Source organism: Elgaria multicarinata, chromosome 6 (genome assembly GCF_023053635.1).
Source record: "Elgaria multicarinata webbii isolate HBS135686 ecotype San Diego chromosome 6, rElgMul1.1.pri, whole genome shotgun sequence".
Lineage (NCBI taxonomy): Eukaryota > Metazoa > Chordata > Lepidosauria > Squamata > Anguidae > Elgaria > Elgaria multicarinata.
The window spans coordinates 65,489,022-65,509,314 of record NC_086176.1 but is presented as its reverse complement, the minus strand read 5'-3'; the positions used below and the strand labels follow the sequence as shown (position 1 = coordinate 65,509,314).

Here is a 20,293-nt window from a genome sequence, read left to right as displayed (position 1 = left end):
ACGGGTTTGGCATCCCTGTCAATGAATTAACAAGCTGGTAAAGCCCAAGTGACTAGATGGATAGATTAGGTAGAATAAATACAGATAGAACCAGCAGTTAGATTTTTCTGCAGTCTGAAAAGGGTTTGCATTTTGTATAATTTGAATATTTGAATATTTCATTTCAGATTTGAATATTTCATTTCATTGGAATGAAACAAGTACTGTAGTTTATTTAGATTCTCTCTCTGTGTGTGTATTTTGATATATAATAGCTACTATTTTTTCTTATATATTTTTTTTTGTTTATTATTAAAATATTTGTATCCTTCCCTATATCACAAGGATCTCAGGGTGGCATACAGTTTTATATATATATATCTATATATCCCACCTTTTTACAGTATACACTGTCTTATGTTTGAAGCTATGGTTTTCCCTCTTATAATATCATTGTGAGCTACTTTCAAGACATCTGGAACATGATAGTCATATAGCATCTTCTTTTAGCTGTAAGAATTTTGGAGGTGGACAGAGATCTTGCTATGAGTAATACAAGTGTTACCTGTGAAAATACTGCAAACCTGGACAGGATCTACACTACTGTTTTATAATGGTTTATAGCAGTCTTGACAATAGTTGGAGCTCATGACACATTACATATACCATTTTCAAACTGCTTTCAAAGTGTTGTATCCTGCTTGGTGTAGATGGCTGATCTTTAGGCATCTTGGAGATTAATTTTCTAAGTTTGTTTGTGATCATTTTTCCTACTACAATAATTTGCGTCTCAAGGTCAAATACATCAGAGGATCCATAGTAATTCTAATATGCAGATGTATTGTAGACGAACTGTCTTAAACTGACTTTGCATTTAGGAACATTAAAGAAGGTGAAACAGAAAGTGAACAAAAGCAGAATGGGAAGATCATATTTCAAAACAAAAATGAGAGCTCATCCTGTCCTGGACCTAGTCCCTCTTCCAAGGAGAAACATTAAGAGATTTCTACGATTCATCTCTTTCTATTCCGAGGCCATATCTACACCAAGCAGGATATACCACTTTGAAAGTGGTATATGAAATATTTTCTCTCTCTCAGTATTTTAACACTTAATTTTAACTTAAATTTAAATGTTAATGTTCTAATTCTGTATTTTAATCTTATATCAATTTCTGCTGCGTGGTTTTATCCTGGCTGTGCTTTTTATACTGTATTTTGTATTTGTGCTTTTAGGCTGTTGGTTGTTTTATTATGGTTTTAATTTTTGTGAACTGCCCAGAGAGCTTCGGCTATTGGATGGTATAAAAATGCAATAAATAAATAAATGTGTCATGGGCCCCAACAGTTGTCAATACCATTATAAAGCACTAATGCAGATCCTGCCTGAGTTGTACTTGACCCAGACTGAGCAGGTATGAAAACTCAGTGGAACTCCCTTTCTTTACTTCTAATTTAAAGCACATTAATGGCACATTTTTAAAGTTCTATAAGAAAAGTGTGTGTGTGTGTGTGTGTGTGTGTGTGTGTGTGTGTGTGTGTATAATGCCATACTACTTGTTCTAAAATCCATCTCAGGGATGATCCCCCCCCTCTTTATTTCAGTAATTGGTTCTTTAGAAACTCTTTCTCCTTCAGTCACAACTTTATATAAACTGGACTGTTCAGTTGGCCCTCCTGCTAGGGATAGCAGAATGGGTAGAATCTCTGCTTAAAGTCTTACAGGCTTTTCATTCTGTACAGAGCAGCAGGAGGACTATTGTGCATTTTCTGGCGGGTACTAAGTTTGCCTGCAAAGTGGACCTACTTTCTGTCTCCTTGGATCCCAAGGGAAATGAACAAGAAATAAGACAGCCACTTTCTCCCAGGCACAGGCAGATATAGCAAGGCATTTTGGGGGGAAGACAACAAGCCACCTCTGATTCAGTTGAACTCAAGGCCACTATAGATGTCTAGGGCTGTGTCTTGATGACGATGCCTTTGTTGTTCTCTTGAAAGCCTGCAGCATCGTAGCTGCATAGTGAGAATGCTACATCTTGATTGCAGGAGGGAGCACGCGCTTTCAAGATGAAAAAGCTGGAGTGCTGGCAGCCATTTGGCTCGTCGAGCCCACCTGCTGCCCTCTGCCCTGCCTTCCTGGCTTACTGCAACCTATTCTGGGCCTTGATCTGCCCCTGGAATGCCCCCAGCTTTGCTGCACAGAGAGGTCACCACCGACAGATGGCGGAAAGAAGGTGATGACCTCACAGCAAAGAGAAAAACTATGGGAAGTTGGCAACTTTTAAAGTGTGCAATGCAACTGCACAGCCGTCATGGGGTATACAGGGTGTATAGACAGCTCTAAGTAGAAGCAGGAGGGTTGAGTTATGTTTCCCTAGAAAGGCATGAAGAAATAATGGTTATATCCTGTATCCACCTTACTTTTAAGTAGGCATGTGCTCCGCTCCGATTAGAAGCGTAGAAGCAGGAGCGAATTGGCCTGCTCCGCCTTGCCCAGAGGCGGAGTAGAAGCGGACCGCGGACCCCTAGAAGCAAGGTGAAGAGAAGCAGCCATTTTCGGAGCGCTCCGGTTTCCACGGTCCGATCCGATTGCCATTTTGAAACATTTCGCCCCTAGGATTGCATTGCGGAAAAGAAAGGGGGATAACTGTGTTGTTTTTGAAGCTATCTTTCTGAAAATTCTTGTGCTTGGAGAGTCGTGGATGGGGGTAATTTTGAGCCTACTCTCAGCTCTCTGCGTCCTGCGGTTCGTGTGCTAGAATTTTTTTAAAAACCGGCGGGAAAAATACCTTTTCCCGAGGGCTGAGGGGCAGAGTCAACTCCCAGTCATGATCACATGATCCCAAAGTTGGAGGAGGGGATAGGCAAAACGGGTAACTTGGGATTCTGGGAAACTTCTCTTTCTACTCTGAACGGAGTTTTCCCAGTGTTTTTTTAAAACAGTAGCTCCACCAAATGCACTAACACAACCTGAAATCATACTAACAGATAGGAAACACACAGCAGTGCTACCCACCCTAACTTTGAGGAACAACTGAAAAGATGTGGTGCAAGGGGATGAGCTCCCCTAGGGCATCCCATGTGGACGTGCCCCCACTCTCTCCTGTACCTGGAGGGCCATCGGAGCCCTCCAAAGAGAGTAACCCGGTGGAGCAATGCCTATCATGAGTTGAAGTGAGAGTTCTACTCCTCAGAGCTCTTGTGGTGGAGCAATGGCTTTCATGAGTTGAACTGACAGCGTTGCTTCTTAAAAGACTGGTCACTAGGACCAGTCAAATTGGCAGCTGCTTCCCCCTCCCTGGGCACGTCCCCCTATTGCTGGTAAAAGACAGATTAGCCTTTTTTAAAAAGTTATTCTTGTTGTTTATTCAGCAACACTGCTGCTTTTAATTCCACCCCTCCTTTGTTTATTTATTTATTTATTCCATTTTATATGCATTACTGGCTTATCCTTGGCTCACTTCCTTATGCCTCCAGAAATGTCTGCTGCCTGCCTGCCTTCCCTGTCTCCTCCCCTGCCCACCTCACAGGGATGTTGTGTGTGTCTGGCTTTGACTCAGGGGAGAAGTCCTTCCTGCGCTCACTTGGAGTTTTGGAAGTTCCAAATCCATTTTTCAAGTGTGGAAGAAGATTCATAGGTTTATCTCTACTCCCCAATTCATGGCATGTTGGGATTTCCTTTGAAATGGCCCCATTGAGATGTCTGCAGGTTTAAACCCCCCAAAAATCAGGGGATGATGGGACTGCCTTGAGTCTGGGCGTGCGTGTGTATCCCTGGATAAGCTATCATGGTGGTGAGTTTGAGGTTTCTAACATGCAAATTGACGGAGCTATTGAAAGGGGTGTGAATGGGGTGTTGGATTTTCATAAATTCCCCAAAAATCAGGGGATGATGGGACTGCCTTGAGTCTTGGCATGCGTGTGCATCCCTGGATAAGCTATCATGGTGGCGAGTTTGAGATTTCTAATGTGCAAATTGACGGAGCTATCGAAAGGGGTGTGCATGGGGTGCCCGATTTTCATAAATTCCCCAAAAATCAGGGGATGATGGGACTGCCTTGAGTCTTGGCATGCGTGTGTATCCCTGGATAAGCTATCATGGTGGCGAGTTTGAGGTTTTTAACTTGCAAATTGACGGAGCTATCGAAAGGGGTGTGCATGGGGTGCCCGATTTTCATAAATTCCCCAAAAATCAGGGGATGATGGGACTGCCTTGAGTCTTGGCGTGCGTGTGTATCCCTGCATAAGCTATCATGGTGGCAAGTTTGAGGTTTTTAACGTGCAAATTGACGGAGCTATCGAAAGGGGTGTGAATGGGGTGTTGGATTTTCATAAATTCCCCAAAATTCAGGGGATGATGGGATTGCCTTGAGTCTTGGCGTGCGTGTGTATACCTCCATGAGGTGTTATGGTGCCAAACATGAGGTTTCTAACTTTAACAGAAAAAAAGTTGTATACTTTTTTAGCTTAATGCAAGCCTATGGGGGGGGGGGAAACGGAGCTCCGATCCGGATCCAGAGCTGCGGAGCGGAGCGGGCATGGGTGGAGCGGGGGCAGAGCGAAGCGGCCTGATCTGCAAATCACGGATCTGGAAGAGAAGCGGAGCGGGGGGTCCGTGCACACCCCTACTTTTAAGCCTGACTAAGCTCCTATTTTGCTATCTGGGTGGATTTTTTGTTCAGTTTCGAAGGGTAAGCAACTGACATATGCAACAACCCTCCCTTTTGTTAATGTATTTTAATAAATCTGTAACAATAACAATAAATAATAATATAAATAATGCTGGTGTATACCTTCCTTCGTCGCAAGAGATTACAAAACTATCATGAAGAAATGAGGTTCGAAAGAATGTGTTGTGTCCTTGGGCCTCTGCAGAATTGCTGAAAATTCAGCCTTCTGTTCTCAGTCAGATAATCAGAATAAGGAAAAGGACAAAAGAAGGTAAAAGGAAAACAAGAGAATAGAAGGAGGGAATGGAGGGATTTTGTGTGTGTATGTCAGCTGGACAAAGTTACGTAGAGTACCAGGTCAGAGCAGTTGCTGTTTGAGAGTATTCTGTTATTGTATTCCCCCCCCCCAAATAAATACTATGTTAAACCAAACAAAATAAAAACACACATCAAAACAAGGCCAGAAGACAGATCTTCATAAAATTAGCAACCATACAAGATTCATAGAGTAAGCAAGACCTCCCAAAATGATCTGGGTTGACTTGAGAATACTGAGCTCAATCGTGTTGTAATCAAAGTACTCCAGAAAGATATCCCATATCCCATTTCATTTGTACAGTGCATTATTTTATACTTATATTATTTATTTTCTTGATGGCCGATAATCATTGCACCGCTCTCACCCAGTATGGATGACTCTGAAAGTGCTGAGATAGAAGATCTCCCACACTTTTATTTTTGTTCCCATGGAAACTCATTTTAAGTTTCAATATACTATTTTACTGGGACTACATTTGAAAACTATCCCAGAGAAGTTACATCCCAGCGAGTGCAATAAGGGCATTCTTTATTGCAACGATCACTGCTGCAACGATCCAAGCCAAATTGTTATCAGAGAGTGTTTTAATTTTTATGGTGATGCCCTGATTTAATGATGCTTTTATTACTTATTTTATTGTTTTTTCTTAATCTTTGTTTTATTGTTCATTTGGCTCTTCTGAATCTGATTTTTATTTACTGTGTATTATAGCTGTAGCATTTCTAGTAATTATATTGCAAATGTGGTTCATTATAACACATGTTTTGAGTGTTTTAATTTTTGGAAGGCCTTTGGCCTTGAGCAATAAAGGTTTGACTACCTGTTCATTATCAAGATGGTAATTGAATTGCATACACAGGTTTTATAAATGAGTAATGGCTTACAGAACTCTATACAGATTATGTCACATCATTACGATCCCGTCATGGTAATGCTATATCCCTCTTATACATTTATACCTCGCAGGACACACATGACATTTGTTGCAGTTTTTTGGATAATGTGGAATAAAGTACAGCAAATAACACTATGAAAGTGATACGTGGAATGTGCCCCAACAATTTTCAGTGCACTTCAATACTGCTATAAAGCAGTAGTGTAGATCGGTCTTATATAGAAAGTTTCAATATTGTGTTCCATTAGATTTTCAAGGGGCAAATATGATTTAATAAATGTAAGTCTGTCAGAACTGTTCCATGCCTAACGTAAAGTTGAGCCTAAACCAGAACTCTACATTCAAAATCTGAATTGAACCCAATGGTTCCCTTTCACATGCAGAAAGCACAGAAGGGCCATTTTATACCTTGCACAATTGCATTGCATGAGGAAAGTGAAAAGAAATCCAAAGATGTTATTTCACTTGTACAACCTCTTGCAGCATGAAAACTACTCTGGCACTTAAGTATTATAATACTGTGTGAGTTCTTTCACAAGGTTTTAGTCACGTATTTGCAAACAGCGCTAGGAGTTTTGTTCCTTGTATTCACAGTCCTTGGGATCCAACTTGCTGTATGTATCCTTTTACAGCTGGATCAAAGCATGTGTTTGTAACACATGGACAAATGGATATCTCAAGCCAAACCTTAACCAAAACGTGTAACTTTTTGTTTATATTGTAATTATTTTTTTAAAAAAATTTTTTCCTAATATTTGGTGTTTCCCTAGACATCTCAAGATATTTCCTCTATTCATTGCAAGCTTAGTGACATTTTAACAAAGGCTTTCTTTCTGCAAAGGTTAATTAGTCACTGAAGTGCCAGCTATAGCATATAATCATCTGTTGGAGGTGGTTGAGCTTCTGGAAGCTACGCCATACAGACTGTGTATAGCAGGGAGGAGCAGTAGAGTTCAAAAAGAATTGGAGTGTTTTGTAGCTCTTCCGTACATGTATGAAGGCTTGACAGGTTTTTGGTTTTTTTAAAGTGAGTCGCACTTTTATTCTTTTAAGCCTTTCCAAGAAAGAACTGAAGGAAGGAAGGAAGGAAGGAAGGAAGGAAGGAAGGAAGGAAGGATTTATGATACCCTGGCTCTAATTCAGCATCAATATGTGCTACTCCATCCCCTTATAATGGATGCCTTGAAAAGGAAGACAGGAGAATATTAGAGGATATTGTATTGCTAGGAAAAAAAGAGAAATGTAATTTAGGTAGAAGACACAAAGGAGTAAAAGTGCAGCCATCTATTTGTGGCAATCTTTTAAAATGAGACACGCCTTCATCCTAGAGACCTCTTTCCCCAAACTAGTTTATAAACTTACATAATACATAGTTCAGACAGGAGGTGGCCTTACTCAATCTACTCAATGGATTCTGACCCTAAATGAAAAATAGTTTTGTCTAACTGGGAGGGCTCCAGTCCCTTGATCATTTTAGTTGCCCTTTCCTGCAATCTTTCCAGCTCTACAATATCTCCCCCCCTTTTTGGGGGGGGGGTATGATGACCAAAACTATACACAATATTCAAAGTGTGTTCATACCATAGATTTGTATAAAGGCAGGAAGTATGTTACTGTTATTGTTATTATAAATTACATAAATGTATTACATTTAATCGACAGAACAAAAGTTCATAAAGGTCTTAAAAAAAGCATGTCAGATATCCATCTTTTGAAATATTTGTATGGTTGCAATGTATTACAATAAAACAAAAAATATTAATTTCAAACAATATTTAATGTTTATAATCACTGTAAACAATTATTAATGGAATGTCAGCCTTTTCTCCTTGTGAGTAATGCAGCAGATTTGCCAGTATTTCACCTTTCGTGGATTAATTAGATTTAAGGAAAGACTTTTATTAAAGTCTAAAGATAAAGTTTAAACAGGCTGCTGCTTTTATTGCATTTGTTCCTAATATAATTGTACTTTCTCTTTCAACAGACACAGTGATCAAGTATTATGAATTGGATCAATTAGGTTCATTATTGCTGTACAGTAAATGTTAAATGCTGTTGTAATGTTGATATTAATAATGTAACTTGTTCTAATGTCCATAATTTGTTTTAATGCCTAGCAGAGAAAACTGATAATGTCTAATCATGAATTGGTGATTATTTGTCAGTGTCTTTATATATCAGTATATAGATATATACTAGAAGAGGTACTTAAATATTTTAAATTGTGTGCCACTTTGGAGGACCTAGACTGAAATCCTACACATAATTCTCCGGGTGTATAACCCATACATAGGGTTGTGCTACTAATGCGTATCCCTGTACCCAAAATGCACTCCATATATTGGCTTCTGCTCCCAGAATTCCAGCTCTTATCTTACCCTTCTTCTAGTGAGCTTGTAAAGTCCAACTTCCTTTGCCAACAACTGGATATCTGTAACCTTTGGCCTTTTCCTTTTCCAGTTTACAAAGATCTATACCTATGGACAACTAGTGGCCAATTGCTTAACATACTAGTAACAACGCTTTGAACTCTGTACTCCATCATTCCTTCTCATTGTTGCAGTGGGAGAAAAGGGAAGAGGCACAAATGCCCTGCAGAACCATTGGATGAAGAAGATGACCTGTTCCAGTGCTGCCTGTGAGAAACATTGTGGAGGAGAAAGAACTATGGATGGGCTGGGAGGGATTGAAGGTGCTGTTAGAAAACCTTGAGTAAGAAGTTGTATTGATGCCAAGTCTGGAGCCATCTATTTATGTAACTGAGGCCATCAAATGTGCCACTGTGGTGTAACATTGTCCGAGATGGTAACTAAACTGGCGTTTTCCCCCCTTTTTTTTCTCAATTGTGTATGCATTTTTGAATAACCTATTGTAACTCTTTGGCTTTTGTTTCATTACTCTTTCAGGGTGCTGGTTGCACTGCGCTAGTGGTAGCTGTGGTAGCAAGGAAATTAGAACTTACCAAAGCTGAAAAACATGTGCATAATTTCATGATGGATACCCAGCTAACTAAAAGAGTAAGTTATACATGATAGTCTGTATTCTGTTGTTTTTTTAAAAAAGTAAGGGATCATATATCAGTTTTCCTATCTGTTCTAGGGAAGGATCTTAGAAGATTCTTTATTGGGTTGCTAAATTTTGACAATTCATGGCAAGTATTTTGTCCAGTCATGGTAGATTTGAAGATTCTGTTATGGAGTGGCATATTGGAAGTAAACTTCCAGGTGCCAGAGCATAGTCTGATGATGGAGCAATCTCGGTTAATCTAAGTAGGTTTGGGTCCGTTCAGTGCCTGGTTCAGAGATTGCTTTGAAAATACCATGTATCTTGCCTTGATTCTATCATGAAAAAAGTGAGATATAAATGTAACAAATAAACTGGTTGGGAAATATTTTAGACTGAAACGCATGTATTGAGAAATGCCAGCCAAGACTGACTATCAAACACAGCTGCATTTCTACACAAAAATGTCATCCAGCCTGTTGCAAGTATCTGAAGTTCTGGCATAATTGTTCTATCTGTGTGCAGATAAGATGTAATAACCTTCTGAATCAAGGAGCTTGTGAAAAACCATAAATATTATCTATTGGGCATTCCAGTAAAATTTCCAATCACTTTTCTTTACAAATACATACAGTACATGATCCAAACTTCCAAGGATCCAAACTTTCAGAATCTTTTCTATGAGGGAAAATGTTCCATGATAACACAAGAGAAAAAGGAAATTCCTGCATTTGGGGAAAGGGGCAGTGGGTCATCTATTGCATCACAGCCGTAGATGTATAAAATCTCAGAGCTCCTGAGGCATAGGGTATGAGTAGTTGCTAAGAAAAGTGTCAGGCAGAGTCAGGGGATAAAGATAGTTTTGCTATCATTACTTTCACTCTCTATACATAGCTCTCTGACTGTTCTCAGAAACAGTCATTCCTGTAAATATTTATGATAGACAGGATGTGTCGGTTAAAAGTTTAAAGGGATATAGAATGCTGTTTTAGTCAGCCTGATGTTTTCTTTCGTTAAACAGGTGAAAAATGCAGCTGCCAACGTACTCAGGGAAACATGGTTAATTTATAAAAATACAAAGCTGGTAAAAAAGATAGACCATGCAAAAGTAAGGAAGCACCAACGCAAATTCTTGCAAGCTATTCACCAGTAAGTACCATTTTGGTTTGTCTGTTTTGTCCTTGTTAGGGATTTTGTGGTAATCAGGCAGGTTCAGTTTCCAGTGTGGATGTTGTAGTTCTGCTGGTGCAGAAAACTCTCCCACCTTCTGCCTAATTCTGTTTACTTTATCTCAGGGGGGAAATATTGTGAATCTGAATGTATATCTGAATGCACATCCCATTGAAAGCAAAGGATAGCATCTGGAGGTGAAAGCAAAGGATAGCATCTGGAGGTGAATGTGCAGATTTATTTGCATACAAATTATGCTACAGTTCTTAAAACAAAATATATTTGACACACCCCATGGTGTCAATCACGGCTCTGCAAATCCAGGGGAATGGAGAAGTACATGGAAATAAGTGGACATGTTTCACTACTCCCTATCATTTAAGTATAATCTGTCCCCTTTACTCAGAACTTAATTCTTCCATATGGTTCATCTTTGCTATAGCTTAAAGAAAACGCACTTCATACATGTGATTATTTCGAATCAGAATTATGCTGCTGTATTATATGGCACAGATATCATTATCAATAACATCCTCTTGTGATTTTTGCAGCAGGCCTTATGGCTGACAAGGGAATGTTTTATTATGCTCACCGTTAGTCAATAATCCCTTGTTTTATTATGAGACAAATTCAGCTTAATACAACTTTCCAAATATTTAAATGATTAAAACCTAACATTCTACCAATGTACCAGTTTTAGTCATGGGTGAATACTGTAATAATTTCATATCAAATGAATATTGTTGCTACATAAAGGGTTGATGAAAAGATAATGGGAAAATAGTTGGCTCCATTTTGGCATTTCAGAAAATTCAATACTAGGCCAAATCTTTTGAGCTGAAATTAATTTGTAATCTTTGGGAACTGCAGAATCCATGCAAAGGCAATGGGAACAGTGGATATTCCTCATTATATTTTCATCTCATGTCTGCTTTTGGGCAGTGGTCAACCACTGTTCAGGGAAGGGGGAAAGCACTGCGGTTTGGACCACAGGAAACTGGTGGCAGATAGGAACTGCTACACGTTTCTTCTCTCCATTTCCCTCCTTTGCAGCACATAGATCTTGGGAATAGATGAAAGCAGAAGGTAAGCACCTTAGTAGAGATGTAGCTTAGAGCTTATGGGGAAAGAGGCCTACAAATGGGGTTGTGATCTCAGGACCCCACATCATGACCCTAGAATCCGTGTAGGAGTATACAGTAAATGCAATCAGTGTATTTGTTTTTAATCACAGTTCAGATGAGAATCTTAGATCAATAAAGTAAATCAAACTTGACAGACATCGAACTATAACAGTGAGGAAGGAAAGGATGAAGAGCCAGTTCAGATTTGGATATAAACCATGGTTTAGTATCACGAGAACGAACCACAGCAAGCCTTTGCACCAGTTTCCATGCTCCACCTTTCCATCTGGAACAGTCACAAGGAGGAGATCAGAAGCTTCCATTTCCATTTTAGATTAACTGCAGTTTAGTTTGAAGACTGAACCTAAACCGTGGTTAATTTTAACTGTGGTTTTTTTGAAACAAGACAACTTCATAAACTTATTTGAAGTTGACTTGTTTCAAAAAATTATAGATAAGATTAACCACACTGTCTCCGGACCTGGATGGCATGATAAGCTCCAGTTCTTCTAAAATGGAAGAAAAAAGGTTCCAAATTCATCCTAGTGGCCATGAGAGAGGAAGCACAATGGCCAAAGGCGTGCTGTGCCTTGTTCTTGAGATGCTTAACTATGGTTTAGCATTATGATCGAATGGGGCCTGCGTGTCTTCTTCTTCTTTTTTTTCTTCTTTTTTGCCACTTTCTTCTTTTGCCAAATCTGGTGTAACATGGGAAGTAAGGCATCTCTTTGTGTGTAGGGGAGAAGTTTCATGAATGACTCATGCTTCTTTTTTTTGTTATTGATTTGAACATACAAAATAACTGGAATATTATTTCATTTTCTGCTTTGGAAGAGTGATCTGAAGAGAGAGATTGAATTCATTAATGGTCATATAATAAACTAAAATATCCACTATCTTAATTCAGTTTAGCAAAGATGTGAGGTTAAATCTTGCTAACTCTAGAAAAGAGAATGACAGGAGGGAAAAGATGTTCATACAAAAATTGCATACTTTACATTTATTTACTTTTTTGCATTCTTTTGTAGTTTTTGGAGGGTGGAATATTGATATCTGAATTGCAAAATGTAATACATTTGAGCTCTAGTCACATATTGCAATATTATTCACATGGTCAGACATACTTGCTAGGAGTTAAGTCCTGCTGAATTGTGTGGAAGTTACTTCTCAGTGAACATGTTTAGCATTGGGCTGGGACCCGTATGTTGAGCTAACACATGACCAGTCTTCATGGATCATGATTTCTTTTCATGTTACCGTGGGATTTACCCCAGCAACAGACACCAAGAAGGCTTCTGATAAACAGGGAACAGGGAAGCAATTGACTCCGATGTGATTGTTTTCATTTTAATAGAATTTGTGACTTCAGGTTTGTTTTCAAACCTTACTATCTAGGTGCTTCTTGCTAGGAGTATTTTGAACATTAATATATATGAACATTTATATATTAATCTCCCCACTTATGTGATAGAGGTTTATGCTCAAAAGACATGGTGCACCTTTATATCATTCATCTCAAAATTGACATGTAAGAGTGTTTTTTGCCTGTTATTGAGTAAGAAAATCAATAAAGCCTTTCCTAGCATGGTCATCTTTCCTTATTATGCAGAGTCAGGATTCTGTTTTACTGCTGAGTTTTCATTTGTCCTGCATCTCTTGGCTTCCAAGTCAAATGGATGGGATTAAATTAAGCATTGTATTCTAGCAAAATAGTCCAGTTTCTGTCATATCCTGTTGGATATTAGTTTTCAGAATCTTAATTTGTTAATTTCCCATTCATACCTTTTGCTATTTTAATTCATAAAAATATGTTCTTCATTCACATTTCTATATATTTTCCTTTAACTTCCCTTATTTCTGTTGTAAAATGTTAAAGACTCAAATTAAGAAGGTTGAGGAGAGATCAAAGCTATGGATTCAAATGCCTGGGTGCCTTAGTTTTAAAATTTGAGAATTGTATTTAATATTTCATGGCTATCAATTCTTCCCATGTGTGAATGGCAAGTTGGAATGGAAAGTTAAAATGTTTAGGTACCACTATTATCACTCTGTATGTTTGCACTAAGGAGTATGAGAAGACACTGCTTATTTTCAAACGTGGTAAAATGTGAAACAGAAACCAAGAATATAGACATACTACTGCATTATCCTGCTCAGCCTTTGTTATCCACTGACCCACAGAACTCTATGGGGGAAATGTGTGAACTACAAGCTACGTAATGGAGCCCATTGTGCTCACGTGAAGACCATCCCATGTGTTGATTTGTTTTAGTCTATTTTACAGTTTCTTTTCTTTTGTTTTGTCTTTTTATTTCAACAATGAAAATAGAGCTCGGAAGTAAGTTGTGTGAGCTGTTCCTTTAAAATTTGCAGAATTTACCACTGTCTGCATGCAACAAATTGATACTTTATTTGTGAATTTCAATAGTCTGGTTGCTACTGTGGAACTGCAATCCAAAGTCATGAATTTCTTCTGTGATAAGTGAAGTTCAGAAGGAAGGAATCAGAGTATCAATATTACTTAATTTACAGAGAAAGATCTGGCTAGTTTCATTTTTAATCTGACTGTTGCAGCTAAGAAACGATTAGTTTATAAAATGTTTGCCTCTCCTAAGTCCCATCTAGGGGTGATATTCATACCCTGAAAAATATAAATCTCTCTTTTTCAACATGCATTTGCAAGAGAGGTAAATATTCAGCACAACTCCTCCCCCCCCCCATTTTTATCATATTTCTTCAAAAGTTCATATGAGGAAGGAAGGAAAGAAGAAAGAAGGAAAGTTGTACCCAAAATGTCACTAATTGGCTTTTTTTCTTACAAAAATAACTAATGATATAGTTATAATGCACTTCCAAATGTTTGTACAGACAAATCTACATGCCTAAAGATCTATATATTTAAAGGTGCATATAAACCGGCACTCTTGTTTTATTCCATTTTAGTGTCAACTTTTACAGTCTCTCATAATCTTTATATGTTCCTGTACATAGGCTCTTTGTGTGAGCTTGGGTCCCTCTCCCCAGCAGTAAAGCTGAATTTGTGTGACTGCAGCCATATGTTCATTCATCCTCATTCACCCCAGTAAACTGAATGCTCTGTGCTCACAGGGTGGGCTTCAGATAGAAATATGCATCGGTTGAGTTCTGGAGTTGAGAAGTAGCCAGGTTTAGCTTCTGCTAAAAGAAATTATTAGAAGAAATTCACTAGGTATCCATGGTGAATGAGTGCATGGGTGCAATGGCACTAATTCAGGATAATCTCATTAGAATAAGTAAATAAAAGGACACCAATAATGAATGAGGGTTGGGTCAATGGCCTGGAAAGAGGAACAATATGAGACAAACCTAGGACAGTTTGGACTTCTGTAATGAGATATAACTTTTCATGTGTAAACACATGGAGCACAAAACAGTGACCAATCATGGATGTGATATGAACTGAATAACTTCTTCACACAATCATCAATAATAGATTGCAGGGGGATGGGGAACCTGCTGGTTTATATACACAAACTCCACCATTGCCATTGTAGCCTTATCATGATTGATGGTCAGCATAACCCTCCCGTAATTCCTTGGGGAGAATTATTTCCAACATACACATAGTGTCCTTACTTGCAGGATCTCCACATAAATTTCATTGGAGATAATAGTTTTATGTGTGCAAAAGGGCTCACATGTAGGTGTTCCTGCTCCATCAAAATGAATGAGAAAACCCACTTTCACTGGAGCTCCATGTGTGTGCACATAGGTGTGAATATGGAATTATGGATTGGATTATTTTATGCATTGAAAAACATACATTTAAAAGGTGGAACTATATCTGTGTAGTCCATTCACAATTATGGATATTAATGATTTAGAACTTTTTGTTTTCATCCTGAAGAAAAAAAGGTTAGCCAGGCATAGACTTTTAAACAAACACAGTTTTTCGTATTACAATGCAAAATAATGCATCTTGGTTTTCTTTTCTTACCATGCTCAGCCAATTAACATGAATGGAATTACTTAGGCATCAAGGGAGGAATATACCCAGGAGTCTCTTTTATAGTATGCATGTATGGTACTTCATAGTGTTCCAGTTATATCAGTAACAGATAAACAAGTCAACTCAACTAATTAAGAAGACTGTTACGTGCATTCACATTTTTAAAATTAATGGTATTCCAAGTTAGCAAAGTTAAGGACAGTAAAATTAATATATTAACAAGGATGCTATTTATTTAGCTGCTGGTCAGATAAAAGCTTTTAAAAACTAAGAAGGAACTCACTTATCACTGTATTTTCATCAGGTTCAAACACCTCCTAACCAAATCCATTTCAAACTGAAGAGGGCTTATACCTGTATCTAATCATGTAGGCATAAGGAAGAGGCTTATTTACAAATGCAATAATAAGGAGATCTAATTGTCCATCACTTCCTATGCCTACTTGCCAAGATACTGGAGCTTTAAGGAATGTTTTGGCTTTCTTTCATACACTATGAATAAATCCTTACCTCCCACTTTAAATTCAGCGTTAACCATGGCAAGTAGTAGTCTCGGGGACATCACATTTTCTTGCTCTTTCTTTCTTTTTTTGCGGTGTTAAGGAAGCATGCTTTTCATTGTATCTGACACATAACCAGTTATGACTGTACACAAAGTATTCAAGACATTGTCCATGCGGTTATCTGTTTAGATGCATGCCACATCTGAGTTCTACGAGCTGGCAAAAAAAAGGTTATCTGACTTGGATTTTCGTCTTTTAGATTGAGAAGTGTTAAAATGGAACAGAGGAAACTGAACGACCAAGCAAACACGTTGGTGGACTTGGCAAAGGTTTGTACAACATTTATCAATAGACATCAATGTGGTTTTTCTTTGTATTCCTCTATTCAAGGTAAAAAGTGATCTAATATACAAAAAGAACTACAAATATATTTCTAGAATTATTATACTAAATATGCCGTTTCTTGCATGCTTGTAAGCCCTGTTAAATATGTGTTGAGTGATGTTGAGGAACGTTCATGAACATTCTAACTGCTTAGAGGGAAAACACAATGGCTGGGCTTGCAGGCACCATCCTGAACATTCGACCCACAAGCATGGGCTGTTGTGTCTCATGGACCTGTCAGGTGGGGGTTACATGAGGGTTAAACAATCCTGCATACCTGTATCTAATCATATAAGCATAATCATGTAAGCCAGCAAGGTGCAAATCTCACCAGCTAGGTTCATACTACACAACAACTCGTGGATGGAGCTTATTTCTCCTGCTGCGCGTGGCAATTTTTTGGGGTGGTGGTGGTGGTGCATAATTACCCTAGCCAACACAGCGTATCATATCATGTGAACCTGGTGAGGGTGTCTTGTTGGCATAGTTAACAAGCTACTCAGAACCCATGAGCTGTTATAGAGTTTATTTTCCCCACCAGTATCATGCAAACTGGAACCATTCTGTCAAGATGTTAAACTACTAGAAAAGCCCAAGAGGCAGAGGAAGGGTGGGGGTGGGGAGGGGGAATCAATTTTGCATATAAGCAGTGGAGACTGGTGGCTCTAATATCAATGGGGTGAATTGGATAGCCTTTAGAGTTCTGACTGAAACCCAGAGCAGATTCACCACCCCATTCACATTGGAGCCACCTTCACTTCATATAATGAATAAGGCAATTGTTTGATGGCAGGTTACTATCATAATACAATTAGCTAGTGGAATCACAGGAAGTTGCCTTCTACTTGGTCAGAATATTTCTCCTTCTAGCCCAGTATTGTTTACTCTCATTGGCAGAATCTCTCCAGGGCTCAGGCAGATGTCTCTCCTGTTGCCTTGCCCTTTTTATATGGAAAAGCTGGGGATAGAATTTGGGGCTTTCTGCAAGTCATGTGTTGTAGTACTGATTAGGGTCCTTCCCCTAAGAGAATACTAAAGCTGAATGAATGTCCTACTACCTTTGTTTTTTAAAGTATCCTTTTTAGTTTCCCCCCTCAATGTGAGTGCACCAACACAAATCTCCCATGTTGCATTGGGTCTTGAATCCCCATAAGGCAAATGAATAATAGTATGCTATTACACAGCTTATTTTCACTTTTAGGGCACTGCACTTTGAAGCTGCAAGTCATTAACACACACACACACAAACCACCTCAGCCCAATTTTTTTTACTCCGTGTAACTCATTCATTAAGTCTTTGCACAGATTGCTGAAGTTAATGGGACTACATTTTGTAAGTGGCCTGTGAATGCCACTGTCCTTGTCCCCATTAAAATTGTCAAAATGTAGTGGAGCTTGATGTACATAGTCTCAGGACCACTTTGCATTTTAAAATTGTAAGGTATGCACCTAAAATCTTTTATGTGTATACCAAAAAATAATGTGCACATGGAACAAGCACATTTTCTTTTCTTTTTTATCATGAAATTTGATTTTATTTTGAAATAAAGTTAATAAAATAAAGGCAACAAAAGGAAGAACATATATAATAAGAAATCAAAATTATTAACAAAATGAAGGAATTCAGTAATTATAACTCTTAGTCATTAACTGATATGCTTATGGAACATCTACAGTAAAATGGCCTAAGTAGGAGCTCAATACCTAATGAAAGTAAAAATACAAGTTATACAACGTATAAAAAATAAGTGTATATGTCATTTTGTGTGTATGTGTGTACAGTATTAATCAGAAAAAAGTATAGGCATCTGTACTTGGTTGGAATTTTATCAAAAGTTTGAAGAGCTTCAACATAGGAAATAAATGGAAACAATAGTGCCACAATATCGTTCTTTGAGTGAGGATCCCTTGCTCGCTGCACTTGCTGAATAAGTTTATACCTACTCATAGTTTCCCAAATGTTCACATTTTGAGCAACATGTCTTCTGATGTGCATATCTCAGGGAGCTGGGACAGACAGCAACTCAACAATAGATGCACGCACAGTAGAAAACATGTTTGGCACTAGATAATGTGGGCAGAGACCCTTAGAAAGATGAAACTTTCTTTACTGTCTGTGTTGAGAAACAATGAGAGCACAGTGGATCTAACAGCATGTATTTCACAGAAAGCGTAGTTTTTCCAGCTTCCACTGTAGTTAGCATTTGTTAAACTGAGACACATTTTTATATCTCCATACTTCTGAATGATTTTCCGACCTACCTACATCATTGTTTGTTTGGTATTCAAAAGTGCTCGACTAAGTAATTTTTTGTGAACCGCCCAGAGAGCTTCGGCTATTGGGCGGTATAAAAATGTAATAAATAAATAAATAAAATAAATAAGAAATTGCTAGCTTCAGCTCAATGCTTGGAATAAAAACACTTGGTAAAGCTGTTTTATTCTGGTTGTGAAGCTGGTTGATTATGATGGTACAGTGCGCCTGTTTTCATGTTACAGTGTGATGTTCTCGAGGTGAGGAAATGACAGTGTTTGAAATACAGTGGAAGAATCCTGTTTGTATAATTCCTCCATTCCTTCCTCCTTCTTCTTTCAGACTCAAAACATCATGTATGATATGATTTCTGACTTAAATGAAAGAAGTGAAGATTTTGAGAAGAGGATTGTTACTCTGGAAACAAAATTGGAAACTTTAATTGGTAGCATTCAAGCTCTCCCTGGACTGATTAGCCAGACAATCAGCCAGCAACAAAGGGATTTCCTTGAAGCTCAAATACAAAACTATGACAAGCATGTTACCTACAGTGCAGAACGATCAAGGTCCTTGTCTAGGAGAAGGAGGTCTTCCTCTACAGCGCCACCCACTTCATCAGAGAGTAGCTAGAAGAGAATAAGTTAATCACAAAATAAAGACTTTTTTGCCATCATATGGTCAATATTTTAGCTTTTATTGTAAAGCCTTATGGTTCTAATCAGTGTTATCTGGGTTCTGATGTCAGAATTCTGGAAACCTGAACACAAAGTTTTAGGCCAAAATGAGTGAAAACTCTCTCTCTTTTTCCTTTCAGATGCACAGTGAATGCACCTATTATTGCTATATAGATTGTTTCTCCTGTAATTTCACTAACTTTTTATTCATGCACTTCCAACAAACTTTACTACTACAGTATACAATATAATAAAAGGGTTAATTTCTGCAAATAGTTGGTTGGTCACTTTGACTTTAACATTCCTAGTTCTTAATATGTTTTACATAAATGTTGTAACTGTGTCAGTTATTAGAAGACCCATCCTGTATTAACATTGAGATAAGATCTTATTTCACCTACTCTCTATGCAGGAATAACAGAGCTAATATTTATGATGTATTAGTTTAAGAGACTGTGTTGTCTTTGGCTGCCTTCCAATTCTAGTTTACATGTAGTTAATTCAGTCAAAATAATCCAGGATCACACATGCCTTACTGGGGAAGGATTCAAGTATGTTTGCACAAATGGTAAATCTGAATGCTCACCTTAAGAGTTTACATTTTCATTGTCATTATGCCAGCTCAAGAAGTCAAACTAGTGGTTTGGAAGATGAGTGATGAGAGCTGCCACATCAACACCTGATCCAAACCCCATATGCCTGCATACTATATGTCCTTCTAGATTGTTCATGGCAAAAAGTTGATTACTAAAAATGGGGAGGCAGAGAGGAGGCTGATCTAGAGTTCCCCAAACCATTTTTGAAATTTCCAAATGCGTTTATATGACAGTGGGTGGGAATAGCATATATTTATGTTTTTTTAAAAGAGAAAATCTCCATTGACCAAAAATGTCTTTGCATCTCAATATTTGTGTGTCTCTTGTGTGTTAGTGGAATCCTCTGTACACTCTTCCAAACTTTTCAATCTCTAGATAGCATTCCATTTAGGTAAATAAGTTTGTACATGATGTTGGAAGTTTAACACCTATATATTGACACATCTAGATCGCCTGCTGTCTTTAGGCATGTCTTAATGCAGTGAAAAACATGCCCTCCCCCCAAGAACAAGTGTTTCTAGATTTGTCTGGGTACATTCCAGTCCATCCATTATGTTTTTTGAAATGCCTTTTTCTTTTCTCTCCCTTTCTCCCTTTTTTGTGGAGTAGAAGTTGTTTTATGTATATTTCAGACCTTTTGTTGCATAGAGAAGCACCATGCTTTGATGACATTTACAGGTAATACCTTTATGACTTATAATTACATATCTGAAATGTGAGGATGATCTTACAGAT

The 20,293-nt window shown here is 38.1% G+C and overlaps 1 protein-coding gene across 1 annotated transcript in view; it reads left to right on the top strand.

Annotated features, from left to right (window-relative positions):
- Positions 1–19,225, top strand: part of KCNN2 (potassium calcium-activated channel subfamily N member 2) — an 88,960-nt gene extending 69,735 nt beyond the window's left edge. The window contains exons 6-9 of the mRNA XM_063129516.1: positions 8,769–8,879; positions 9,887–10,014; positions 15,910–15,979; positions 18,631–19,225. Coding sequence (XP_062985586.1) covers positions 8,769–8,879; positions 9,887–10,014; positions 15,910–15,979; positions 18,631–18,918 — 597 coding nt within the window. The 3' untranslated portion in view covers positions 18,919–19,225. The remainder of the gene's footprint in view (positions 1–8,768; positions 8,880–9,886; positions 10,015–15,909; positions 15,980–18,630) is intronic.
- Positions 19,226–20,293: the final 1,068 nt, after the last annotated feature.